The sequence below is a fragment of the Mesoplodon bidens genome, assembly GCF_964165515.1.
Source record: "Mesoplodon bidens genome assembly, chromosome: 13".
Lineage (NCBI taxonomy): Eukaryota > Metazoa > Chordata > Mammalia > Artiodactyla > Ziphiidae > Mesoplodon > Mesoplodon bidens.
In genome coordinates this window covers 51,264,639-51,287,582 of record NC_138169.1, presented here as the reverse complement: position 1 = coordinate 51,287,582, position 22,944 = coordinate 51,264,639, and the positions used below count along the sequence as shown (strand labels likewise).

Genomic DNA, 22,944 nt, shown 5'->3' with positions numbered 1-22,944 from the left:
ATCCTGGTTTCTGAGGTTAAGAAGCTCAGGTGCTCACTGCCTTGGTGCATACACGCTCACATGCACACACACACCCCTAAGAGTGTAAGACAAGTTTATACAGATTCAGTGGTCTAGAACTGCACTGTCCAAATATGGATATAGCCACTAGCCACAGGTGGCTAGTGAGCATTTGAAATGTGGCTAGTATGAATTGAGATGAGCTGTAAGTGTAAAATGCAATTTGTAGTGTACAAAGATTTCATACAGAAGAAAGGGTAAAATATCTCCATAATTTTTTATATTGACTATATTAAAATACTATTTGGGATATACTGGGTTTGAACAAATGTGTCATTAAAATAAATTACACCTGTTTCTTTTTACTTTATGTGGCTACCAGAAAAGTTTAAAGTACATAGGTAGCTCACATTATATTTCTGTTGGACTAGAAATACTGGGTAGTCCTGGTCTAAAAACCTTCATTTAGACTAAGTATCACTTAACTTCTTTGGAAGTAAAATGTCATGTTAGATAATAGCATAAACCCCCACCAAGAAAATCCTCGCCTCCCTCCTTCCAGCTGTTTACCACATACAGTGTGCAAAGTGGCAATCTGCCAGGTGGCGCATGTGCCCACAGGGTCAGGAGAGGCCTGGCCCTCCCACCAGTCTTCGCAGGCTCTCCCACACCCTCTCTTAACCTCTCTCCACCCAACTCCCAAGTGCTCAGCTCTCGTGGGCAGCCTCCCAAAGGTCGGCAGGCACACCCAACACTGTCTTTCTGGTGTGTTCTTCTGCCCTCTGCTCCCATCGCGCCCTCTCCCTGGGGCACATCCTTCACGCTCAAGACTTCATCCTTCCTCTTGTGACTCATCCTTGCAACTTCACAGAAATTCACGTGGTTCAGACGCTACTTTCCAGCCCCTATATCTCTCAGTTACTTTAAGCACTTTAAGTCAAACTCTGAAGGAAGAATCTATGCACTTTTAAAGAATAAGAGAAGGGACCGACTACAGTTCAAACTCACGACCTGCCAAATTCCTAGAATGTTTGGTGTGTACGGGGAGGGAGGGGTCAAGACCACACTTTGTGTGGTCTGCGTATTTACAAAAAACTGTTAAAATAAAAATTGAGTAATCTGGGTTTTATCTCTTTTTATTTTCGAGGCTCTTCCTCAGAGGAGGGTAGTAAATAATGAAACATCCCAAACATTTGAAAAGAGAAGGCCCGAAATGACACAAAATTAGGTAAATTTGGTCATGAAGAAAGAAAGAATAGAGGCTCTCAATCTGGGACACACAGATACAGGTCTGAATCCCTGAAAGTATGGGCAAGGTTCTGAGACTGTGTGTATATAAACATTTTGAGAAAAGTGTCTGTAGCTTTCATCATATTTCAAAGGGTCTGAGACTCACATAAGGACTACTGCCATAGGTCTTAAGCATGAAATGCAATGAAATTATGAGGTAAAGAAAGGTTATCTATTTAATGATAAATATTTTTAAGATACCAACGAGTATATGCTTGCAGTCATTAAGTCCTTTACAGCGCACATCTGTTAACTCTGTGTATCTTCACAGTGTGATCTTCACCACAACTTGCGAAGTGTAACCATTCAGTGCCTTCTGCTTCATTCTGTTCAGTTTTTCCATTACAGTTCTTCCAGCATAATTTTTTGATAGCAAGTGTATGACTTTGGCTAAAACAAAGAGAGAAATCATGAAATGAATGTATGCTGTGACTATGAAATATTTTCCTGGGCGCTCACCTGCAGATTAATTCAATTAGTATGCTCTTCCTATTAGTGTTGTTAACATAAACAGAAGTCAAAACCTGACCATCTAAATGTACAGGTTTTAAAATCTCATCACTAATATTTTAGCAATTTTATGTTACCCTTGAAAACATTTTACTTAATGACCAAGGACACCACCAAAAAGAGGAAGAAATAGACAATGCATTTCTGTCAAATTTTGCTTTAACTATCAATTTTAACTATTAAAATCAGTCTTTCAGGTAACATTACTAAATGTGCTTCTTTTCTAAAGAATTCCAACTTTGCAATATATTCTACATTATTTCATCTTCTGACATCCCTGTAACTTGAATGGATGCTTACTCTCATTATTTACTGCTGGGTAAGGGAAGACAGTGAAAGATTCAATAAACTACCCAGTGAAAGAAGCTCGGTCTCCAATGTGACCTGTAACTGCATGACCTTGGCCAAGATGTTCATATTAACGCACTGCCCCCAGCCCCCAGCCCCATGGCTGACCTAGGATGCTACCAAACATAGATTATTAATAAATCTCTATGAAATATAATATCCTCTATAAATTTAACCTGCAAACTAGTCCTCCAAACCAAAACGGAATAAGGTGAATAAGGTGCAAGTCTTAAAGCAGTAAACACTGAAAATAATCCTGAGCTCACAAATTATACTTGCAGACTCTGAGAGTCCTTGTCACCAACGCACTCTCCGGATCAAAAGAATGAAGTATAGCCTCGAAGTGATGAAAGGGTAAGGTAAGGTAAGGAAGGTAAGGTAAGCCAGGAATTAGTTCTTGCAAATCCAAAGTCACCATAATGACTAAAAAATTTTTAAATGAAAAACTCAAATTCTGTACATGTCCCCTGCCCATACTTTCTGAGGGGCTTCTTGCCACTGTTCCACGTTTGGGCCACAGAAGTGGTCTGGGTACTAGGCAGAGGCAGAGCAAGCATCATGGGTAGGGCAAAGTGAAAGGAAGGAAAAGAAGAGGAGGGGAGGCCAGGGAGAGAGGAAACTTCAAGTGACCGAAACATGGAATTTCATTGGATACCTCTCTCTTCAGTAAGCCAATAGCATGAACTGTTTCAACAGCTAAACCCAGCATCAGAGAGGTGGGAGAGAACCCATGAGGACAGCAGTAATAAAGCAGATCTCATTTTAAACACATTTAAATAAATACAATTATCATGAGCATTAACATGCTTTGCCGGTAAGGAGACAAACTCCCCTGGAAGGTACATCTTGTACAATATGTCTCTCGGCATCAAGCCAATGACCTTCCTCATGATGCTGTTGTTTGGAATTGTATCTGAAGTTACATTTTGGATAATTTAAATACATGAAGGTTGAAGAATCCTAAAACAAATCTAACACAGAATGACATTAATGACTTTTTGAAAGTTAGTCATTTTTAATTAATGAAATGGGTAAAGAAGTAGATTAAAAAGTGTTTCCTGCTGCCTAAGCAGGTAGATGAGGAGAAGGCTGTAAACAGCAGGTGCTCTGAGCAGCTCAGGTGGTAAAGGCCCACACCCAGGGCACGAGGCTCAGGAGCACTTACTCTGCCTGAAGGCTGGTCACAGGGCTTTGAGGGGCACTTGACGGTTTACTCCATTTCAGGATGTGAGCTGAAGTGTTCAAACATGAGATTCGGCTACCAAACACAATCTATAATATTTCCAAAAAACCACCAACATTTTGAATTAAATTTTACTAAGATTCTACTTAGTCAAATTCTGAAACTCATCATTATGAAAATCACTTTCATCTCCAATGCGTTGTCTGTAAACACAGTATCATGCAAACAAGCAATTTGGTCAAATAAACTTTTAAAAAGCAAGTGCAATATAGTAACAAACATCAATTTCAACAGACTGTCACAAAACACAGAGGTACAAATTAGCAGTAAGCACCATGAACAGATTTGTGTTTCTCTCCATGCAAATGTGACATTAGATTTGCTGCTAAAGACTCCATGATATCTATCTAATCTGATGGAAGCAAAAACAGGAAGGAAATACCTTTGACTTGTTTCTACACAGTGCCTCCAGTCATTTATTTCTGGAACTTGATCAGTCTTTTTCCAAGAATATAAACAAATCTTTCCACACTCTAATCCTACTGCAACAACATATCTGTTTTTAAGGGAAGGGAAAGACAGTGATTAATTTAGCATGAACTTCTGTTATCTCCATCACCAATCTGAAGTAGTTCTTCAGTGCTCCCAACTGTCTCTGGCTTACAAAGGACTCTGTTTAAAATTCGGGCCCAGGATCCAGTGCACTGCTCTACCGTGCGCTCACAGAGCCTCCTCTCCATCGAGGATGCTCACAGTTTTACCTCTGCCCTCTGCTGGCAAGGCCCATGAACCAGTGTTTCCCTGGCTGGCAGCAGAGACCCTTGTTCTACCGAAGATACTTGTTACAGAGAAAGCACCACAGTCCTAAATTTGGTGAAATAAGAACCTTTGAGCCACACTCCCAATCCCTATTTCACCACGCTGAATATCATCAAGCTCTATCAATTTAGCAATTCTTATGAGGGGAGTTCCCTGGTGGTCCAGTGTTTGGGTCTCTGAGCTTCCACTGTGCTGGGGCCTGGGTTGGATCCCTGGTCTGGGAACTAGGATCCCACAAGCCACGCCGTGCAGCCAAACAAACAAACAAACAAATAAATAAATAGGGGTTGATCAGAAAGATAAAATAAAATCGTGTTAAAAACAAAAAAGAAATCCTATGAGAAACATAAGCATTATAAAAAAAAATAGTTAACTTGGAAGCTAAGAGAACCCAAAGATGAAAGTATAAGAGGGCTACACATTGAGAAACGAAGTGGTCTTCTTCAAGAAAACATAAGATGAAGCCCCACACAGAGACTGACCGTTGGGAAAGGTTAAGTACTGGGCAGACACTGACGGCAGTCACAGCTCCGCCCACGTCCAGAACGGAGGAGCAGGGGCCGATGCTGTGCTCAATGGAGTCATCGCTGGAGTCGCACTCACCCCAGACAACCACCTAACACAGACAGATCAAACTCTGTAAGACTTTCTCTTTGCAAGGTTTCTAGCAATGCATTAGAGCGTTTCAATGGCATAGAGGACACTGACATTTTAAAAAATGCATCATTTTCATTTGTGTTCCAGGACTTCTGAGCATTTCAAGCATCACAGAGAAGCCACCATGTAGCAGATACATGTCTCTGAGACCTCAACTGCCCAACTGTGCTGGTCCAAAGATGACTGTCCCCACCCAGAGACCAGGGGTGTTTAGCCTGCTCTTTATACTCAGGAAACCAGTTCTGATCCAGTGAGATTCTGTCCACCATGTCCTCAAGGTGCTCGTGCACCACCCCAAGAAATTACCACAAAATGCATGAAACCAACCAAGTCCCTGGTTCTTCTTCTACACCACCCACTGCTCATGGAATCAGCTCAGCTCACTCGGGAGGCCCTCACCTTGATGATACACCGCATTAGAACTGAGGCTTTCCTGGAAGCTCATTCCTCAGAAGGGTGTGAATGGTCACAAAGAAATGGAGAGGCAAGTGAAAACGCAGGATCAAAGCAAGATTCTGAGCAGAGGGGCTCCGCCCAAGCAAGCAGGAGTGCATTTCTGAGACTGCATGGTGGATGATGCCTTGTCCGTTTCAGCCTTGACCTAAGTGTGACAGCCACAGCTGGACCATCTGCTACCGGGCCTGACTGTGGAAGGCAGAAGCAGTTCTGCTGCCTGAGCAGCTAGCAGAGAGTAGGAAGACAAATGCCGGGGAAGAAATGAATAGGCGAATGACAGAAGCAAAGGTCTGAGAGAAAGCACTTCAGAGGCTAACATTTCAGCGTTTCACTGAGTGACAACATGCTGTGTTAGTCCTCTGCTTCTGTAACTTGTACCATGACTGTGACTGGAGAGGGCAGGAGAGGAACGCTCAAGTGCCTCAGCACCTCTGGTCTGCAGGAAGTGCCGAAAAAGGAAAGGATGCTTTAAAGAGCATGAAAACAGAGGAAAGACCAGAGGCCAGGGGAACATTTCCCAGAGGCCAGGGCGAGGGTCATGGTCAAGAACCTACTGCTAGCTAACTTGTTCTGATTTTTTTCACAGCTCGTGACACACACAGGCACACACCCCGCCTCCTTCACTGAGTGAAAAGGTAATAATCATTCATTATAGAAAGAATTTTAAATTCACAAAAGTACAAAAAAGAAAAGCAGAAGCTGTCTTTCCCTATGTCCCTCCATCCACTCCTGCTCTCCTACTTTCTTAGTCTTGACCCATTTCATTTACTACTTTTCTCCTACTGGGGCCATCTGATAGTCATGTGTCTGAAGGGCCTTCTCTTATTTGATATTTCAGAGACATGTATTTATAGAATTTAACAAGTAAGAAAAGCCTTTTTATGTATGCATATGAAAAACACAGAAGGAAATACATAAACTGATTTTTAAAAGATGTATCAGAAAATTAGGATTATGTGTTTATTATCCAAACACACCTGTAATATTATTATTTTACATTTGAAAAAATATTAAGTTAAAAAAAATTACCTTTTTGTCCCGACTTCCAGTGAAGAAATACTTGCCATCAGGACTCCAATCACAAGACCAAATAATTCTACTGTGCACAGCAGTGATTTTGTTAGTGAAGGCAAAGAGACTGAAAACTGGGTCTGAAAGAAACACATATGCACTAGCCACAAAGTGGAGAAAGCTGTTTTTTACCTGTTAGAAAGCTATGTTTAAATGCCATATACAACATGTAATTTAACAATCAATTTATATACACAGACTTTTGCAACCGACCAAGGCCAGGCAGCTGATCCCTCACCAGAAGGCTATGTGCATACAGTTATTTTTCTAGTAGGAAATGCTTTTATACTGACTAGTCACTCTCTAGTGACTGATGACAAACATCTTCTGGACACTTAACTAAATGTTCAATTTATGCTTATGGAAGAAGCCTGATGAAATTTAAACTTAACTCAGGAAGTAGCCAGATCTGTGTATTAAGCTATGGAAAAAAAGACTAATGAACCCTTAAATAATGTAAAAAAAAAAAAAAACGAACTTAAAAAAAATCTCTTCCCTTGCAATATTTTAAGTGTAGGGTGACTAACTTCTAGCCCTCATAGGGACTAAACCTAAAAGACATAACTGTGTATGGAGGGTAGACTACTGTATCTATTAATCCACAATCCATAAAGATATAACAAATTAAAAGATTTGTTATTAGTATAATATCACTTTAACTTTTTTAAAAAAGTAAAAGTTCCATGTTAGGAAATCACTAGTTGCAAATGAAATCAGTCTGTTACAACACATACTGCTCAGTATGTGTCATAGTCCCTGGTATTCTCAACACAAAAAACCCAAAGGACTAAAAATATCATAAGATCAAATTGCAGTAGGTTTTATCAATGGAAAAATTAAAAACAGGATTAAACAACACAAAGTACTTTAAACGCTCTCTAGATTTTACCTACTCAGTGAAACTGGAAGAATAAGAATAGGCTACTGCTGCAATCACATGAAGCTTTTTTTCCTTTTCCTTTTTTTTTTTTCAATTTATGCCAGATCCAAAGTAGAATGCAGGTAGGTGTGTTAACATTTTGCCCAGGGGTCATGTTATTCACAAATGGAGGCCTAAAACACCCCTCCCAATTATCACTGTGACAGAGGTGGGTAGGTGGATGGTAAAGACAATGGTCCTTCTGAGTTTCATAATTTAACTGTATATTCATTATTCCTGTCCCATAAAATCCTCAGTATATATCATCCATTTGGTTTTATGGTGGCATTCTGTAACCACCTGCGAAATCCAAATTTTCTACATGTAGATTTTTATGTTTCTTTAACTGAGATGTCTGAATACATATCATCCTTATAAGGAAGGTCAAGTCTTCCTCAGTTATCACAAAACTTTGAAAGACTCACAACAACCAGACTCTGCCCTTCACCCTGTTATCATTTCTATTTCTCTTTACACAATAGCTGCTCAAAGTAGGTAAATGGACATAACTGTTTCACTAATAATCTTCCCAACCAGCAGCTGTTTTACCTAACTCAGGTGAGATTGTGTCCTGCCTTTTCCACAGTGACCAGGTCCGATCTCTGGAAACAGCTAGTAAGAACTTGTCGTCAGGAGAGAAGGCCATCTGTGTGACAGTCAAACTGTGGAAAATTAAATTCTGCACCTGTTTCCAAGATGCAGTGTTCCAAAGAATGATAGCTGCATGCTCTTTCTTAGCTGCCTATAGGACAGAGATGAAACAATAAAGCAATTAAAGTGAAATAAACTGAAAGCATTTTTCAAAATAATATATTGTTTCTATGGCATTTTTTATGTATCTGTGTAAAAAAAAAAAACAACTTCTGAGAAAATACTATAAATACTATAACCAGGTGTAACTTCTGAGAAGAGACAGACTGGAATTAGAAATGAATAATTAGAGACTGGCACTGAAATCAGAATTTTAAAAATTGAGTTATATTTAACATACAATATTATATTAGTTTCAGGCGTATGACATAGTGGTTCAATATTTTTATACATTATGAAATGATCACCACAGAAAGTCTAGTTACTATCCATCATCATACAAAGTTGTTACCATATTACTGACTATATTCCCTATGTGTACCTTACATCCCTGTGACTTATTTATTTTATAACTGAAAGTTTATACCTCTTAAACCCCTACTTCAGTCATCCCTTCACCCTGCCGAAAACACCCTGTCTATTCCCTGTACCTATGAATCTGTTTCTGTTTTGTTTGTTCATTTGTTTTGTTTTTTAGATTCCATATATAAATGAAATCATTTGGTGTCTGTCTTTCTCTAACTTATTTACTCATTTCACTCAGCATAATACCCTCCAGGTCCATCCATTTTGCCACCAATGGCAAGATTTCATTCTTCTTTTTTAAAGCTGAGTAATATTCCATCACACACACACACACACACACACACACACACACACACACCCCACCCCTTCCTTATCCATTCCTCTATCAATGGGCACTTAGGTTGCTTCCATATCTTGGCTATTGTAAATAATGCTACAATGAACATAGAGGTACATATATCTTTATTAAATTAATGTTTTCATTTCCTTTAGATAAACAGCCAAAAGAAGAAGTGCTGGATCATATGGTATAGTTCTATTGTTAATTTTTTGAGGACCTTCCATACTACTTTAATATTTTACAAGAAGAATACATCTGTGTATTAACTGTGTAATTAGTAGTTTAGAAACTTTCACTTCTGGTCAATATGGAGTAACAGGGACCAGATTTACTCTCTTGTGTGAAAAAAACTAAAAGATCAGACAAAATACATGAAATAATGGCACTCCAAAATATTAGATATCTGGCAACAAAGAACACTGATACCTAAAAGACAAAATGAATCACAGAGTAGGAAAAAAAGAAAAAGAAAAAAGAAAACAACAATCACTGAACTCTATGACAACGTCAAGCAGCCAAACATAGGTATAACCACGGTCTGCAAAAGGATAAGAAAAAAATACTTAAAAAGATAATGGCCAAAAAAATGTCCAAATTCAATGAAAACAACAAACCTACAGATCTAAGACGTTCAATAAAACGCAAGCACAAGAAACACAAAGAAAACTATACCAACAGTACTCAAATTGTTTAAAACCAGTGAAAAATATAAAATTGCAGTTGGAGGAAAAAAGAACATTACTAAGTAACAAAGAAAAATGACAGTGGGCTTCTCATCCAAAACAATGCAAGTCAGAGGAAAATGGAGCAACATTTTTAAAGTACCTAAGGGAAAACCAACAATTCTTTAGCCACCACTAATACTGTTAAAAAATGAAGGAGAAATAGATCCTTTTCAGACAGGCAAAAAGCTGAAAAAATTCCTGACCAGCAGAACTGCATTATGAGGAATGTTAAGAATATCCTGTAGGCAGCAGGAAAATAATATCTGATAAAATTTTTTTATTATTTAAATCTCTTTAGGGATAATTAACTGTTAAAGCATAAATAATATTGTGGGATTTCTGTGAAGAAGTAAAATGTACAAAAACAATACCACAAAGTAGAAGGAAATGAAAGTATACTTATGTTCTCGTACACAAATAGTGCAATATTACTTGATGGTAAACTGTGGTAAATTAAAGATATATAGTGTAAAATAACAAAGAGTTATATCTACTAAACAAAACAAAAGAAATAAAATGGAATCATAAAAAGGAATCACTTAATCCAAAATAAGTATAATGGATCAAAGAACAGATAGATCAAATAGAAAACAAATAGCAAGACGATAGGAGTTAATCTATCATATCAATTATTACATCAAATACAAACGATCTAATAAGCACCCCTATTAAAATGAAAGATTATCAAGATGAGAAAAACAGCAAAACCCAATTATATGCTGTCTCCAAGAAACCCACTTGAAATAAAAGGAAACAAACAGCTTAAAGTAAAATGATACAAAAAGATACATAATTCAAGCACTACTCAAAGGAAACCTGGAGTGGCTATACTAACATCAGAGAAAGTAGACTTCAGAGCAGAAAATATTACCAGAAGTAAAGAGGTTCATTGCGTAATAATAAACTAGTCAGTTAATCAAGAGAAAATAACAATCATAAATGTTTAGGATCTAAAAACAGAACTTCAAAATACATAAAGTACAAACTAAAGGAACTATAAGGATTAAAAGACAAGTCCACAATTATAGTCAGAGATTTCAAAATGCCATTCACGATAGAACCAAAAGAATAAAGAGACAATACAGTCAACCAATGTAATTCATATTTTCAGAACACTCGACCCAAAAGAAACAGAATCCAAATTCTTCTCAAAAGAACATGGAAATTTACCAAGATTAAATTTTAAAGGACTGAAGTCATACTATGTTTTCTGAACAAAATAAACTTAAATTAGAAATCAATAACATAAAGATATCTGAAAAACACTCAGTATATGGAAACTAATACATTTCAAAATAACCGAAGTTAAAAAATAAAATAAAGATAAATTAGAAAGTGTTTTTAATTGAATGAAAATGAAAACACAACGTATCAAAATTTGCAGAATGCCTCGAAAGCAATACTTAGAGGAAAACTTATAGCACTTAACACCTATATTAGGAAAGAAAGATCTAGAATCAGTGACCTCAGTTTTAACCTTATTAGAGACACAAAAAGAAATGAGGACTTCCCTGGTAGTGCAGTGGTTAAGAATATGCCTGCCAATGCAGGGGACACGGTTCAAGCCCTGGTCCAGGAGGATCCCACATGCCGTGGAGCAACTAAACCCGTGTGCCACAACTACTGAGCCTGTGCTCTACAGCCTGTGAGCCACAAATACTGAGCCCACGTGCCACAACTACTGAAGCCTGTGCACCTAGAGCCTGTGCTCCACAACAAGAGAAGCCACCACAGTGAGAAGCCAGCGCACCACAATAAAGTGTAGCTCCCGTTCGTCCCAACTAGAGAAAGCCCGTATGCAGCAACAAAGACCCAATGCAGCCAAAAGTAAATCAAAATAAATAAAATAAATAAATAAACCAAAAGCTTGTTCTCTGAAAATATTAATAAAATCATAAACTCATTAATTTCCTGGTCAATTCCCAGAATTCTCTCCCACCAAAAAAAAAAAAAAAAAAAAAAGAGGGTATGAGAGAAAAGAGACAAATTGCCAATAACAGGAATAAGAAAGGTAACATCACCAGGGATTCTTCAGGTAATAAAAGGATCAAACGGGAATACTATAAACAACTTTATGCCAATAAATATGACAAATCAGATAAAAGGGACAAATTTCCTGAAAGACACAAACCATCAAAGTACACCCATGAAAAATTAGATACCTTGAATGAAATAGCCCTGTATCTATTTAAAAAATTATAGGTAGTTAAAAACCTTCCCACAAAGATAACTCAAGGTCAGTTTGCTTCACTGGGAAATTCTACCAAATATTTAAAAAAGGAAATACCAATTCTTCACAAACTCTTCCAGAAGATTGCAAAGGAGGAAATATTTCTATGAGGCTAATATTACTGTGATACCAAAACCAGATGAAGCCATTACAAGGAAAGAAAGCTACACAGCAATGTCTCTCACATACTATATATGAAAGTTTTAAACAAAATTTTAGCAAATTGAATCCAACAATATATAAAAATATAAGAAATCATCAACAAAATGAAAAGGCAACCTACTGAATGGGAGAAAATGTTTGCAAATCATCTGATAAGAGGTTAATATAAAAACTATATAAAAACACATACATCTGAATAGCAAAATATAAAACAAAATTAAATAAATAAATAAATAATAGGCAAAGGACCTGAATAGACATTTTTCCAAAGAAGACATATACATGGCCAACAGAAACATGAAAAGATTCTCAATATCACTAATCATAAGGGTAATGCAAATCAAAATGACAATGAGATATCTATCACCTTACACTCATTAGAATGGCTATCATCAAAAAGACAAGGAATAAGTGCTGGAGAAGATATGGGGAAAGGGGAACCCTGTGCCTTGCTGGTGGAAATGTAAACTGGTGCAGCCACTATGAAAAACAGTATGGAGGTTCCTCAAAAAATTAAAACTGGAATTAACATATGATCCAGCAATTCCACTTTTGGGTATTTACCCAAAGAAAATAAAAACACCAACTTGAAAAGATATGTGTACCCCCATGTTCACTGCAGCATTATTTATGATAGCCAACATATGGAAACAACCTAAGTGTCCATCAAATGGATAAAGAAAATGGATCAATGGATAAAGAAAATGGACAGACACACACACAATGGTGGAAGAGTATTCAGCCATAAAAAACAATGAGGGCTTCCCTGGTGGCACAGTGGTTGAGAGTCCGCCTGCCGATGCAGGGGACGCGGGTTCGTGCCCTGGTCCGGGAAGGTCCCACGTGCCGCGGAGTGACTGGGCCCATGAGCCATGGCCCCTGAGCCTGCGCGTCCGGAGCCTGTGCTCTGCAACGGGAGAGGCCACAACAGTGAGAGGCCCGCGTACCGCAAAAAAAAAAAAAAAAAAAAAACAACGAAATATTTCCATTTGTGACAACATGGATAGACCTTGTGGGCATTGTGCTAAGTGAAATAAGTCAGACAAAGACAAATACTGTACGATCTCACTTATAAGCAGAATCTAAAAACAGCAACATCTGTTCCCATATCCCTTGTATATGTATAACTGATTCACTTTGTTATAAAGCAGAAACTAATACAAAAAAAAAAGAGATGTATATCATGAAAGGATTCAGTCAACCCCAACCTCAAGCTGCAGTGTTTTTTAGATAAAATCATTGCGACATGTAAAGCCCATTTAAATCTATTAAGTAAACTATTTTTGCTCCCTGTTCAAAAATTTAAAAAATAAAAAATAAATACATAAAAAATAAATAAATAAAAATAAAAACAGCAACAATAAAAAACCCACCAAGCTTACAGACATACAGAGAATGGATTGGGAGATGCCAGAAGCCAAGGCTGGGGGATAGGTGAAATGGATGAAGGGAGTCAAAACGTACAAACATCCAGCTATAAATAGCTAAGTCAGAGGGATGTAACATACAGTATGGTGATTACAGTTAATATTGCACTGCGTATTTGAAAGTTGCTGAAATCTTAAAAAGTCCTCAGCACAAGAAAAAAATATTTCTTGTAACTATGTATGATGATGGATGTTAGCTAGACTTATTGTGGTGATCACTTCACAATGTATACAAATATTGAATCACTATGTTGTACACCTGAAACTAATATAATGTTATATATGTCAGTTATACCTCAATAAAAAGAATAATTGAAAATATATATATATATATAATATAAGCATTTGGGGTTTGGTTCCAGGAATGCAAAGTTGGTTCATCATTTGAAAAATCAATCCACGTAATTCACCATATTAATAAACTAAAATGGGAAAAACACATGATCATGTTAAGAGATAAAGAAAAAACATTTGACAAAACCTAACATCCTGATAAAAACTCTCTGCAAACTAGGAACCGCAGGGAGATTTTGCAACCTGATAAAGAAGAGTCATAAAAAACAATCCACAGCAAGCATAATGCTTAATGGACAAAAACTAAGTATTTTGTTGCTGAGATGAGGAATAAGGTGAGGACTTCTGATGTTACAACGTCTAGTCAACATTAAGACATCTATATGGGAAAGGAAGAAGTAAAGTTTTCTTTATTCACAGGCAACATAAGCATCTATGTGGAAAATCCAATATCTACAATAAAGCTATAAGAAGTAATAAGTTTAGCAAGTTGCAGGATAAAAGACTGATTACAAAAAGCAACTGCATTTCCTTATGTGAGCAACAAACAATCAGACATAAAATATATGAAATAAGGATAAATCTGACAAAGTATGTGTAAGACCTGACACTGAAAAGTACAAAATATTCCTGATAATATTAAGATGTTAACACTGGGGAAAATTGGGTAGGAGGTATAATGGTATTCTAGGTACTATCTCTGCAACTTTCGTTAAATATACAATTATTCCAAAATAAAAGGCTTACTAAAAAAAAAAAAACCCTGAGAGAAATTAAAGATCTAAATAAATGAGAGGCATACTGCATTTATGTGTCAAGACTCAATATTGTTAAAATTCTTCCACAATTAATCTATAGATTCAATGCAATCCCCATCAAAATTCCAGCACATACTCTTGTAGAAACTGTCAAGCTGATTATAAAATTCATGTGGAAAAGTAAAGAACCTAGAATAGCCAAAATACATTTGAAAAGTGAGAAGAGAGTTAGAAGACAATTACTTCCTGGTTTCGAGACACAGTATAAAAAGCTATAGTTGTTAAAGAGACTGTGGCACTGGCATCAAAACAGGAAAGAAAAACAAAAAGATGAATAGGACAAAATAAAGTCTAGAAATAGACCCAAACATATATGGACAGCTAATTTTGACAAAGATGCAAAAGGTACGAGGTGAAGGGATAGTCTTTTCAACAAATGATGATGGAACAACTGGATATTCACATGCAAAAAAAATCAACTGTAATATATACTCCATACAACAGGAAGAATTAATAGAAGATGTATCACAGGTCTAAACATAAAACTTAAAATCTATAAAACTCCTAGAACAAAATGTGGCAGAAGATCTTGAGTCAGGCAAAGATTTCTTTCTTTCCTTTTTCTTTTTTGGCCGCTCTGCACAGCATGCGGGATCTTAGTTCCCTGACCAGCGATCAAACCCGCTCCCCCTGCAGTGGGAGTGTGAAGTCTTAACCACTGGACCACCAGGGAAGTCCCAGGCAAAGATTTCTTAGATACTACATTAGAAGCACAAACCCAATACAGAAAAAAATTGATAAATTAGACTTCACCAAAACATACAACTTCTGCTCTTTGAAAAACATTGTTAGGAAAATGAAGGAAAAGTCACTGCGGAAAACTACCTACATAGCATATATCTGATAAAGTAGTATCCAGTGTCTATATAAAGAGCTTTTCAAAATTCAGTTATAAGAAAACAATACAATAAAGAACTGGGCAAAAGTTTTGAACAGATACTTCATCAAAGAAGACATACAGTTGAAAAATTAGCACATGAAAAGCTGTTCAACATCATTAATCATTAGGGAAATGCAAATTACAGGCACAGTGAGATATTACAAACCTATCAGAATGGCTAATGTTAAAAAGATTGACAATACCACATACTGGTGAGGGCGTGGAGCAACTGGAACTCTCATATATTGCTAGTGGGATTGTAAAATGGTACAACCACTTTGGAAAGTAGTTTGTCAATTTCTTAAAAATTTAAATATACATCTACCATATACCCAGCAATTCCACTCATATGTATTTACTCAAGAGAAATGAAAGCATATATCCATGTAAAAACTTGTACACAAATGTTCATAACTGCTTTATTAATAAAAGCCAAAAACTGGAAATCACCCAAATGTCCATTAATAAGTGAATGGATCAACAAATTGCAGTATATCTGTAAAAGGGAAGACTATGCAGAAAAAAAAATGACCAACTGATACATGCAACAACATGGATGAATCTCAAATTATTATGCTAAATGAAAAAAGCCAGATGAAAAAGAGTGCATACTATACGATTCCGTTTATACAAAAATTTAGAAAATGTAAACTACTCTATCACGATAAAAAGCAGATTAGTGGTTTACGAGGGATGGGGCAGAGGAAATCTGGGGGGCTGATGGCATGTTCACTATCTTGATTGTAGTGATGATTTCACGGGTATCAACATGTCAAAATTTATCAAATTGTTCACTTTCAACATGCAGTTGACAGCACGCTAATGACACCTAAATAAAGCAGCTAAAAATCTTAGTTCAAAAAAGAAATGCACATACTTGTTACAAGTGAACCAACTTGAAAAGGAGAAAATAATCAATTATGTGATTGACAGTGCCCTAAGACACAAATTAGCTGCTCAGTAGAAGCACAGTTATTCTTGCTACTTATGCCCTGTTCTTTCCAAAGGCCCTTGTATTAACGGAAGGAAGTACCACCCTCTCAGTACCACCCTCACAAAGAGGACAACAAACAAGGGGGGTGTGGCAGAAGGAGCACAACAATTATTGCTTAGGATGTCCCTCAATACAGGCCCGTAGCAAGGAACCACAGCAAGAGCAGGGACAAAAAACAAACATACCAAAAAACCCCCAAAACAAAAAAAACCCATAGGTGCCCATCCGGGTGGGCAGCTCTCATCATCATGCTTAAAACAGATAAATTAATTAATTTTCTTAGTTAAAACCAGTAAATAAATTTTAGGAAATTTAGGGGAATATGTAGGTCTCAGACCTTTCACACAATCCTCCACAGTATATAGATAAATACTGAATAGCAATTTCAAGATCATTCTCCCAGGCAGATGTCTGAGATGCACTATTCAGCAGTGCCATGTGCTGGTGGCTCACTGAGCTGGCCACCGCCCTGCCTCACCATGGCAAGGGCCAAGGGACTCTACTCACTTAGGTCAGCATCCACAGTGTCCTCAAGACATGGTCAGATGGCGTACATGGTGCGGGGTTTCACCTTCTCATTCCCCTCTGTCTCCAGGACTCCCATTACTAAAAATTTATGTTACCACATTTTTAGCTCCCATTTTAAGATACCTGATTAAATAGTTTCTGAGTAAGGGCATAAATCGGCTCAAACCAAGTATTTAAGAACAAAAATGTGCAGCTGAAACAGATTTAAAAGGCAACTGCAAGCTTCTGATGGGACAGAATGGAAAAGAGACTGAGAAAGCAAGATTCAGAAAAATCAGGCACCTGTGGCCTTTCATGTCAAATTCTGCCTCCATCACTACTAAGCTTGCAGGAGCCTGATGACTCAAATAACCTGTGACCAAGTAGAATAAAAATGTAAAATGCCCTACCTTACAAGCTGAGGCAAGCAGTGTCTTTGAGTTGCTACAAGAAACACAAAATATTTCATAACCATGTCCGTATCTAAAATTTAAAAAGAGAAAATGGATGACCCCTGTAAGTAGGTAATTAGTAAATGTACCTATTCTTGTGCTGCAAAATTTTTAAATGAGAGAAGAAATCAATCTCTCCAGCTAACACACAGTTCTTTTAAGAAACATTGTACTTTTGTCTAGGTAAATATTTGGAGTAAAAGCAGAGACTGGAGAAAAATGCCAACTTCCTAGTAGTAATACAACTTATTCAAACAACTAGATTAAAATACAAGTTTTCACCACCAGCCAGCCACTACCATAAATAACAAACCATAGAAAGGTCCTGATAGGGAAACATTGTAGGAAAAAAATGACCAAGAGAATAACAAAACTTAAAACTTTTTTTAAAAAGGAAAAAAAAATAGTGTTATGTCTCTCTACTTTAAAAATCAAGACCAATAAATCTAGTAAATATAATATATAGCAATATAAATATCTATGTGAAGTTTGATTTTCACCCCTTATGAAGGCCATCAAGAGATGTTTACAGCAGGGGGGAAAATGTAGGAAAGAGGAAAGCAAAGGAGAAAATCAAATTGGTTGGGAAGGGGGCATCACAAGTTATGATCGAATCAGACTAAAGAGCTAAGTACAATTTAACTTACAGTTTTTGAACTTCAGGCCACAAAGTATTTTGCAGAAGATGATCCTCAGTGGGAGGTTCTACAATAAATTTATAGCATTGCAATTAATTTTTCCACTTTCATGCTGATAAACAAGTGAATTCTGCAGCACTTATTTAGGTCAGTGGTGACAGACCCCATACTATGTGTACTGTACTAATGATTCAAGCAAACCATCTTTTTGCCTTTTCTTACCAGTAAGTATGGAGGGTTGAAAGGCCACCTGGTGATATTCGAAACCGGTACTAGTTAACAGCTCCTCTTCATCAGAAGGCTGAGAAGCTATATCTCCTAGTTTAAAACAAACATCAACATCATGAATGTAGTCACCAACTTTATGTCTCCTGCACATGCCCCAATATTAAGGCCACTAGTGAGAAAATAGTGGTACCTGAAGGCAGTGTAATTCAACACTGTATCCGCGTGATGGCAAAGCCAAGTGTATTTCCACTACTCTGGTATTTTCCAAATGCGCTCCTTAGAGCACTGGTCAGTTCCATAAAGATTCCTTCCTTTTCCTTTGACCTAATGTTTCCCAAACTTTTTAAACTGTGGAACACATTTTTCAAGCTATCCACATTAGCATCTGTGGTTGTGAGTGCTCCATGAAATACACTTTGTAAAAGCAGCACCTATTTCAGGGTCTGCATGTGTACACAGAGTAATTACCATGAAATAGCTGATAGAAGAGAGATGCATGTATTGTGATCTTTAAAAATAATAAATCACCTGTAATGAACATTAGGTACATAATATACAAATGTGTAACTAGGTTTTAAGCACCACTATAGGTTCAGTAATTTTGGAGACGAAAGCCTTACCCTGAAAGACAGCTTTATTTGATAATCCCAAAGCAGGGACAGTAGCTCCTTCTGGAAGATCACCATCTTGCTGGAATAAAAAGTATGATACATGTTTTAAATGCTAAAAGTTACTGTTACCTCAAGCACTATAAAAAAATGTTATGCTCATAAATGCTGAGAAGCAGTGTAAAGACCATTTTACCATTCTGTGTAGATATCTGCCCACACTTCCATTTCCTGAACCGAGAGATGCAATACCTCTCCAGCAGAGAGGCTCCAGCTAATCCCCAGCCCCGACCCAATCCATAAAGTCGGGCAGCCTCTCATCCATAAAGCTCATCGAACCCTGACAGCTCAATGGGTATCAGGGTGTGACAAGGAAAGCACTGTGCTGGCTTCTAGCAAAGAATGGGCTGAGAATGGAAGGCCTGGAGCTTTATTTCCAAGAGAGTCTCACAGGCACATCCCTAGTGATGCTCATACAAACACAAGTTTCCCAGGAAGGTACAGTCATAGTATTTTCATTAAACATATTTAAAATTTTGAATATTTTAAAACCTTGTAACAGAGTGCCCTTTGAAGTGACAATATCTGCTTATATCCTGCAATATCAATTAAATTATTATATATGAAACAAATGCTAACCATCAAAATTGGCACATGTCCATAAGCTAAGAGCATTTCTTACAATTTAAATTTTAATACAGGGGCTGGAACTGAACACAAACGTGAGCTATGGGAATTTAAACCATCACCAAGAATAGTTACCTGAAACACAGGATGCTTTATTTTGGCAAACAAGAAAAATAAAACACCATGGAAAAGAGCAATAAGAGGCATTCCTATATATCCCAACATTTAGTATGGGAACAAACCCAAAAAGCAGCAAGAGGCTTTCCAGTCTACAGGATTCCTGTATCTTAGGACACAGAATTGAATATACACCTGGGACTAGCCTCTTATGGAATACTAAAACCACATTTCAATCCCTAGAATTGTCAGATCCTCAAACCAATTTGCCCTCCACCACTATATGCTTAGCTTGGTATAATAACCACTCGAGGCCTCCCTTTTGATCTTGTTCCACTGTCCATTAGCATTAGAAACAGCATAACAGAATCTTTCATCTCCTTTACCTAATCAAGAGAGCCTGTGGCCTGAGGCGCCCATGATACACTCCAGGAAACACAGCTGGACATTTCTTTCAAAATGACTCTTACTTTCTTCTCCAGTCTTACCCAGACTGGTGCTAGTGTCCCTGCCTCCAAAGTCTCTGGGCTCAAAGGTATCCTGCTGCCACATAACTCTTCGTCCCAAAGTGCTTTTCATCACTTTCTTTGTTTAGGGACCTTCGCTGGTACCAGAGTCTGAACTACGCCTGCCTCCCAAGGTCCTCCACCATTTGACTTTCCCCCAGCCCCTCCATTTCCCTCTATATACTCTTCATTCAAGCAGCTCTGGCCACCCCACTGCTCTCTGTCTTTCCATCTGCCTATCAAAATTGTACTCATCCTTTTCAAGTTCAGAAGCAAATTCATGACCCAACTCTAAGTACTGCAACGGACTGTATGACGTGAACTTCTGTGTAACACAAATACCTTCCTACTTACTCTCCCTTCCTTCATAACTGGTTACTCTATAATGTTTATAACCTATGTATCTTTGTAAGTGCTCAAATCTTTTGTAGAAAGGGGGTATAAACAAACATTAATAAAAACTTACCCTCTCAAAACTCAAATGAAGCCCCATTTTCTCATTACTCTACTACAGCGACCACTTCCTCCTATGAAAATTACTTTAGCCACAAGATTTAGCAATTAACTGGTTTCATCTAATAATTACAGGGACATTAGTTCCATTGTCCACTACCCCTAATCTACATCTAGATGGTAATCTCCTTGAAAATATGACCCATCTATTATGCTTTGTTTTACTGTAGTTACCAAGCACAGTGAAGACGCATAGTATTCCTGCCTTAATTTAACATTTTAATTCTTTACAGTCTCTTGGGCTTAACTGTTACAAAATTTCTAATATTAATATTTAAATTACTGCCTGCCACAGTGCACACACAAGTTTGTCAAGCCAATAATAAAATGATTTGACTTTCTTTCTACCCATATACTCCATTTACAGCCTTAAGTGAAACTTTCTAAAATTTTATATGAAGTGGCTAGATCTAGTTAAAACATTTAGAGGAATACTCACATTACAAAGCACGTGATTCAGTGATTGGCCCGTAATGGCACAAAAATTTTCCACAAAAATTCGAGGTGCAGAAAATACTCGAAGAACTTTTTCATCCGCTCCAGATACAAACTGAAACCTACTGATCATTGCCAAACATTTCAGGTCATATCCGTGTATCTGAGGCCTTGCAATTTCATGCCAGGTCACCTGGGTATCAAAAAAAGATAAACAAAAATGATCACGCATTTCAAAAACTGAATTCTTTTCAACAAGCAAAATATCAGACACAAAATCATTCATTATGCCATGGAAATGTGACCATGGGACAGATTCATCCATGCTGTTCTGTTTATCAACAGGTCAATACTTTTTATTGCTGAGTAGTACTCCCTTGTACAGCTATACCACAACTTGTTGATTTATTCACCTACTTACAGACATTTGGGTTGTTTTCCAGTTTTTGTCTTACTGGAAAAAGTCACAAATTTTCGTGTATAAGTCTTTGCATGAATATATTTCTCTTGGGTAAATATTACCTATGGGTACAATAACTGGATGATGTGGATGTATATTTAAATTTTTAAGAAACTGCCAAATGATTTCCCAAAGTGGCTGTACATTTTACAATCCCACCAGCAGTGTATGAGAGATCCAGCTGCCCACACCCTCCCTCATCAACACTTGTGCAGTCAGCCTTTCAACTGTAATCATTCTAATAGGGGTGTCATGGTATCTCATTGTAGCTTTAATTTGCATTTCCCTAATGACTAATGAGAATCTTTTCCTGTTCTTATTTTCCATCCATACATCTTCTTTGGATAAACATCTTTTGCCCCCTTTTTTAAAAAAATGGATTGTTTTCTTATTCCTGAGTTCCAAAAAGTTCTTTATATACTCTAGATAAAAATCTTTATCAGGTATGTGTTTTGTAAATACTTTCTCCCAGTTTGTGACTTTTCATTCTCCTGACAATGTCTTTCAAAGAGTAGAATTTCACATTTTGGTAAAGTCTGATCTATTGATTTTTTTTTAAAGGATCATGCTAAACAACAACTGAGTTATATTGATAACAAATTACCAAGAGCCACAGAAAACCACTCCAAAATTATTTGCCTTTTTACTTGACTATAGTGTTGCTCCCAATGTCCTCAACTCTATCAATATTAATCTACCACATGCTGCTGAAACAGAAATGTCAGTGGCCAATTTCATTAGCTTCATAGACTGACCCAGAGTCAGTTCCATGAATTTTTATCAGAAAGTGAAGCTGACTATAGTTTCTCTGAGTATACAGTTCAATGGTTTATCAGTGGTAAAGTTTTATTGTGGTTTTTTAAAGCTCAGGGCCAAGCCTGAAAAGTTCCTTGAACAAGAACTGGTCTCGACCACTATTATGTAACACTATATGATGTTAGAAATTAGCTTTTACTACAGACTTGATAGTGTTTCTTTCTTTTTTTGGCTGCGCCACGCGGTCTCTGGAACCCTAGTTCCTTGACCAGGGACCGAACCCAAACCCGAGCCCTCGGCAGTGAAAACACAGAGTCTCAGCCACTGGACCCTCAGGGAATTCCCTTGTTAGTGTTTCCTAATGAATTAAACCTAAAATTACAAGGTATTATGAGAACTTTTATGTGGAACTGAAGTAAACACATTTTGACAGCTAACATTTTAATTGTTTGAATTATAAAGAATATGTGTATGCTTAAGTTTCCTTTAACTGAAATACAGTTGAAATAAAATGTAATGTTATGTTAGTTTCAGGTGTATAACATAGTGACTCGACATTTAAATACATTACAAAATCGTCAACCATGGTAAGTCTAGCAACCACCTGTCCCATTACAAAGTTATTACAGCATTATTGACCATATTCCTTATGCTGTATTTCACACTCTTGTAACTTATTTATAACTGGAAGTTTGTGCCTCTTAATCCCTTCACCTATTTCACCTGGCTTCAAACCTCTGGCAAACACCCGTTTTTTCTTTGTATCTATAAGTCTGTTTTCACTTTGTTTGTTTGTTTTGTTTTTTAGATTCCACATATGAGATCATAAGGTATTTGTCTTTCTCTATCGGACTTATT

At 37.2% G+C, this 22,944-nt stretch overlaps 1 protein-coding gene across 2 annotated transcripts in view; it reads right to left on the bottom strand.

Annotated features, from left to right (window-relative positions):
* Window positions 1–1,118: 1,118 nt before the first annotated feature.
* Window positions 1,119–22,944, bottom strand: part of ELP2 (elongator acetyltransferase complex subunit 2) — a 43,995-nt gene continuing 22,169 nt past the window's right edge. For both annotated transcript variants that reach the window (XM_081253454.1, XM_081253455.1), the window contains 10 exons: window positions 20,875–21,063; window positions 18,685–18,754; window positions 18,059–18,154; window positions 17,846–17,903; window positions 17,157–17,229; window positions 7,803–7,995; window positions 6,293–6,414; window positions 4,633–4,766; window positions 3,774–3,887; window positions 1,119–1,680 (listed from right to left, as the gene is read on the bottom strand). In XM_081253454.1, the coding sequence (XP_081109580.1) occupies window positions 1,524–1,680; window positions 3,774–3,887; window positions 4,633–4,766; window positions 6,293–6,414; window positions 7,803–7,995; window positions 17,157–17,229; window positions 17,846–17,903; window positions 18,059–18,154; window positions 18,685–18,754; window positions 20,875–21,063 (1,206 nt within the window). In that variant the 3' untranslated portion in view covers window positions 1,119–1,523. The remainder of the gene's footprint in view (window positions 1,681–3,773; window positions 3,888–4,632; window positions 4,767–6,292; window positions 6,415–7,802; window positions 7,996–17,156; window positions 17,230–17,845; window positions 17,904–18,058; window positions 18,155–18,684; window positions 18,755–20,874; window positions 21,064–22,944) is intronic.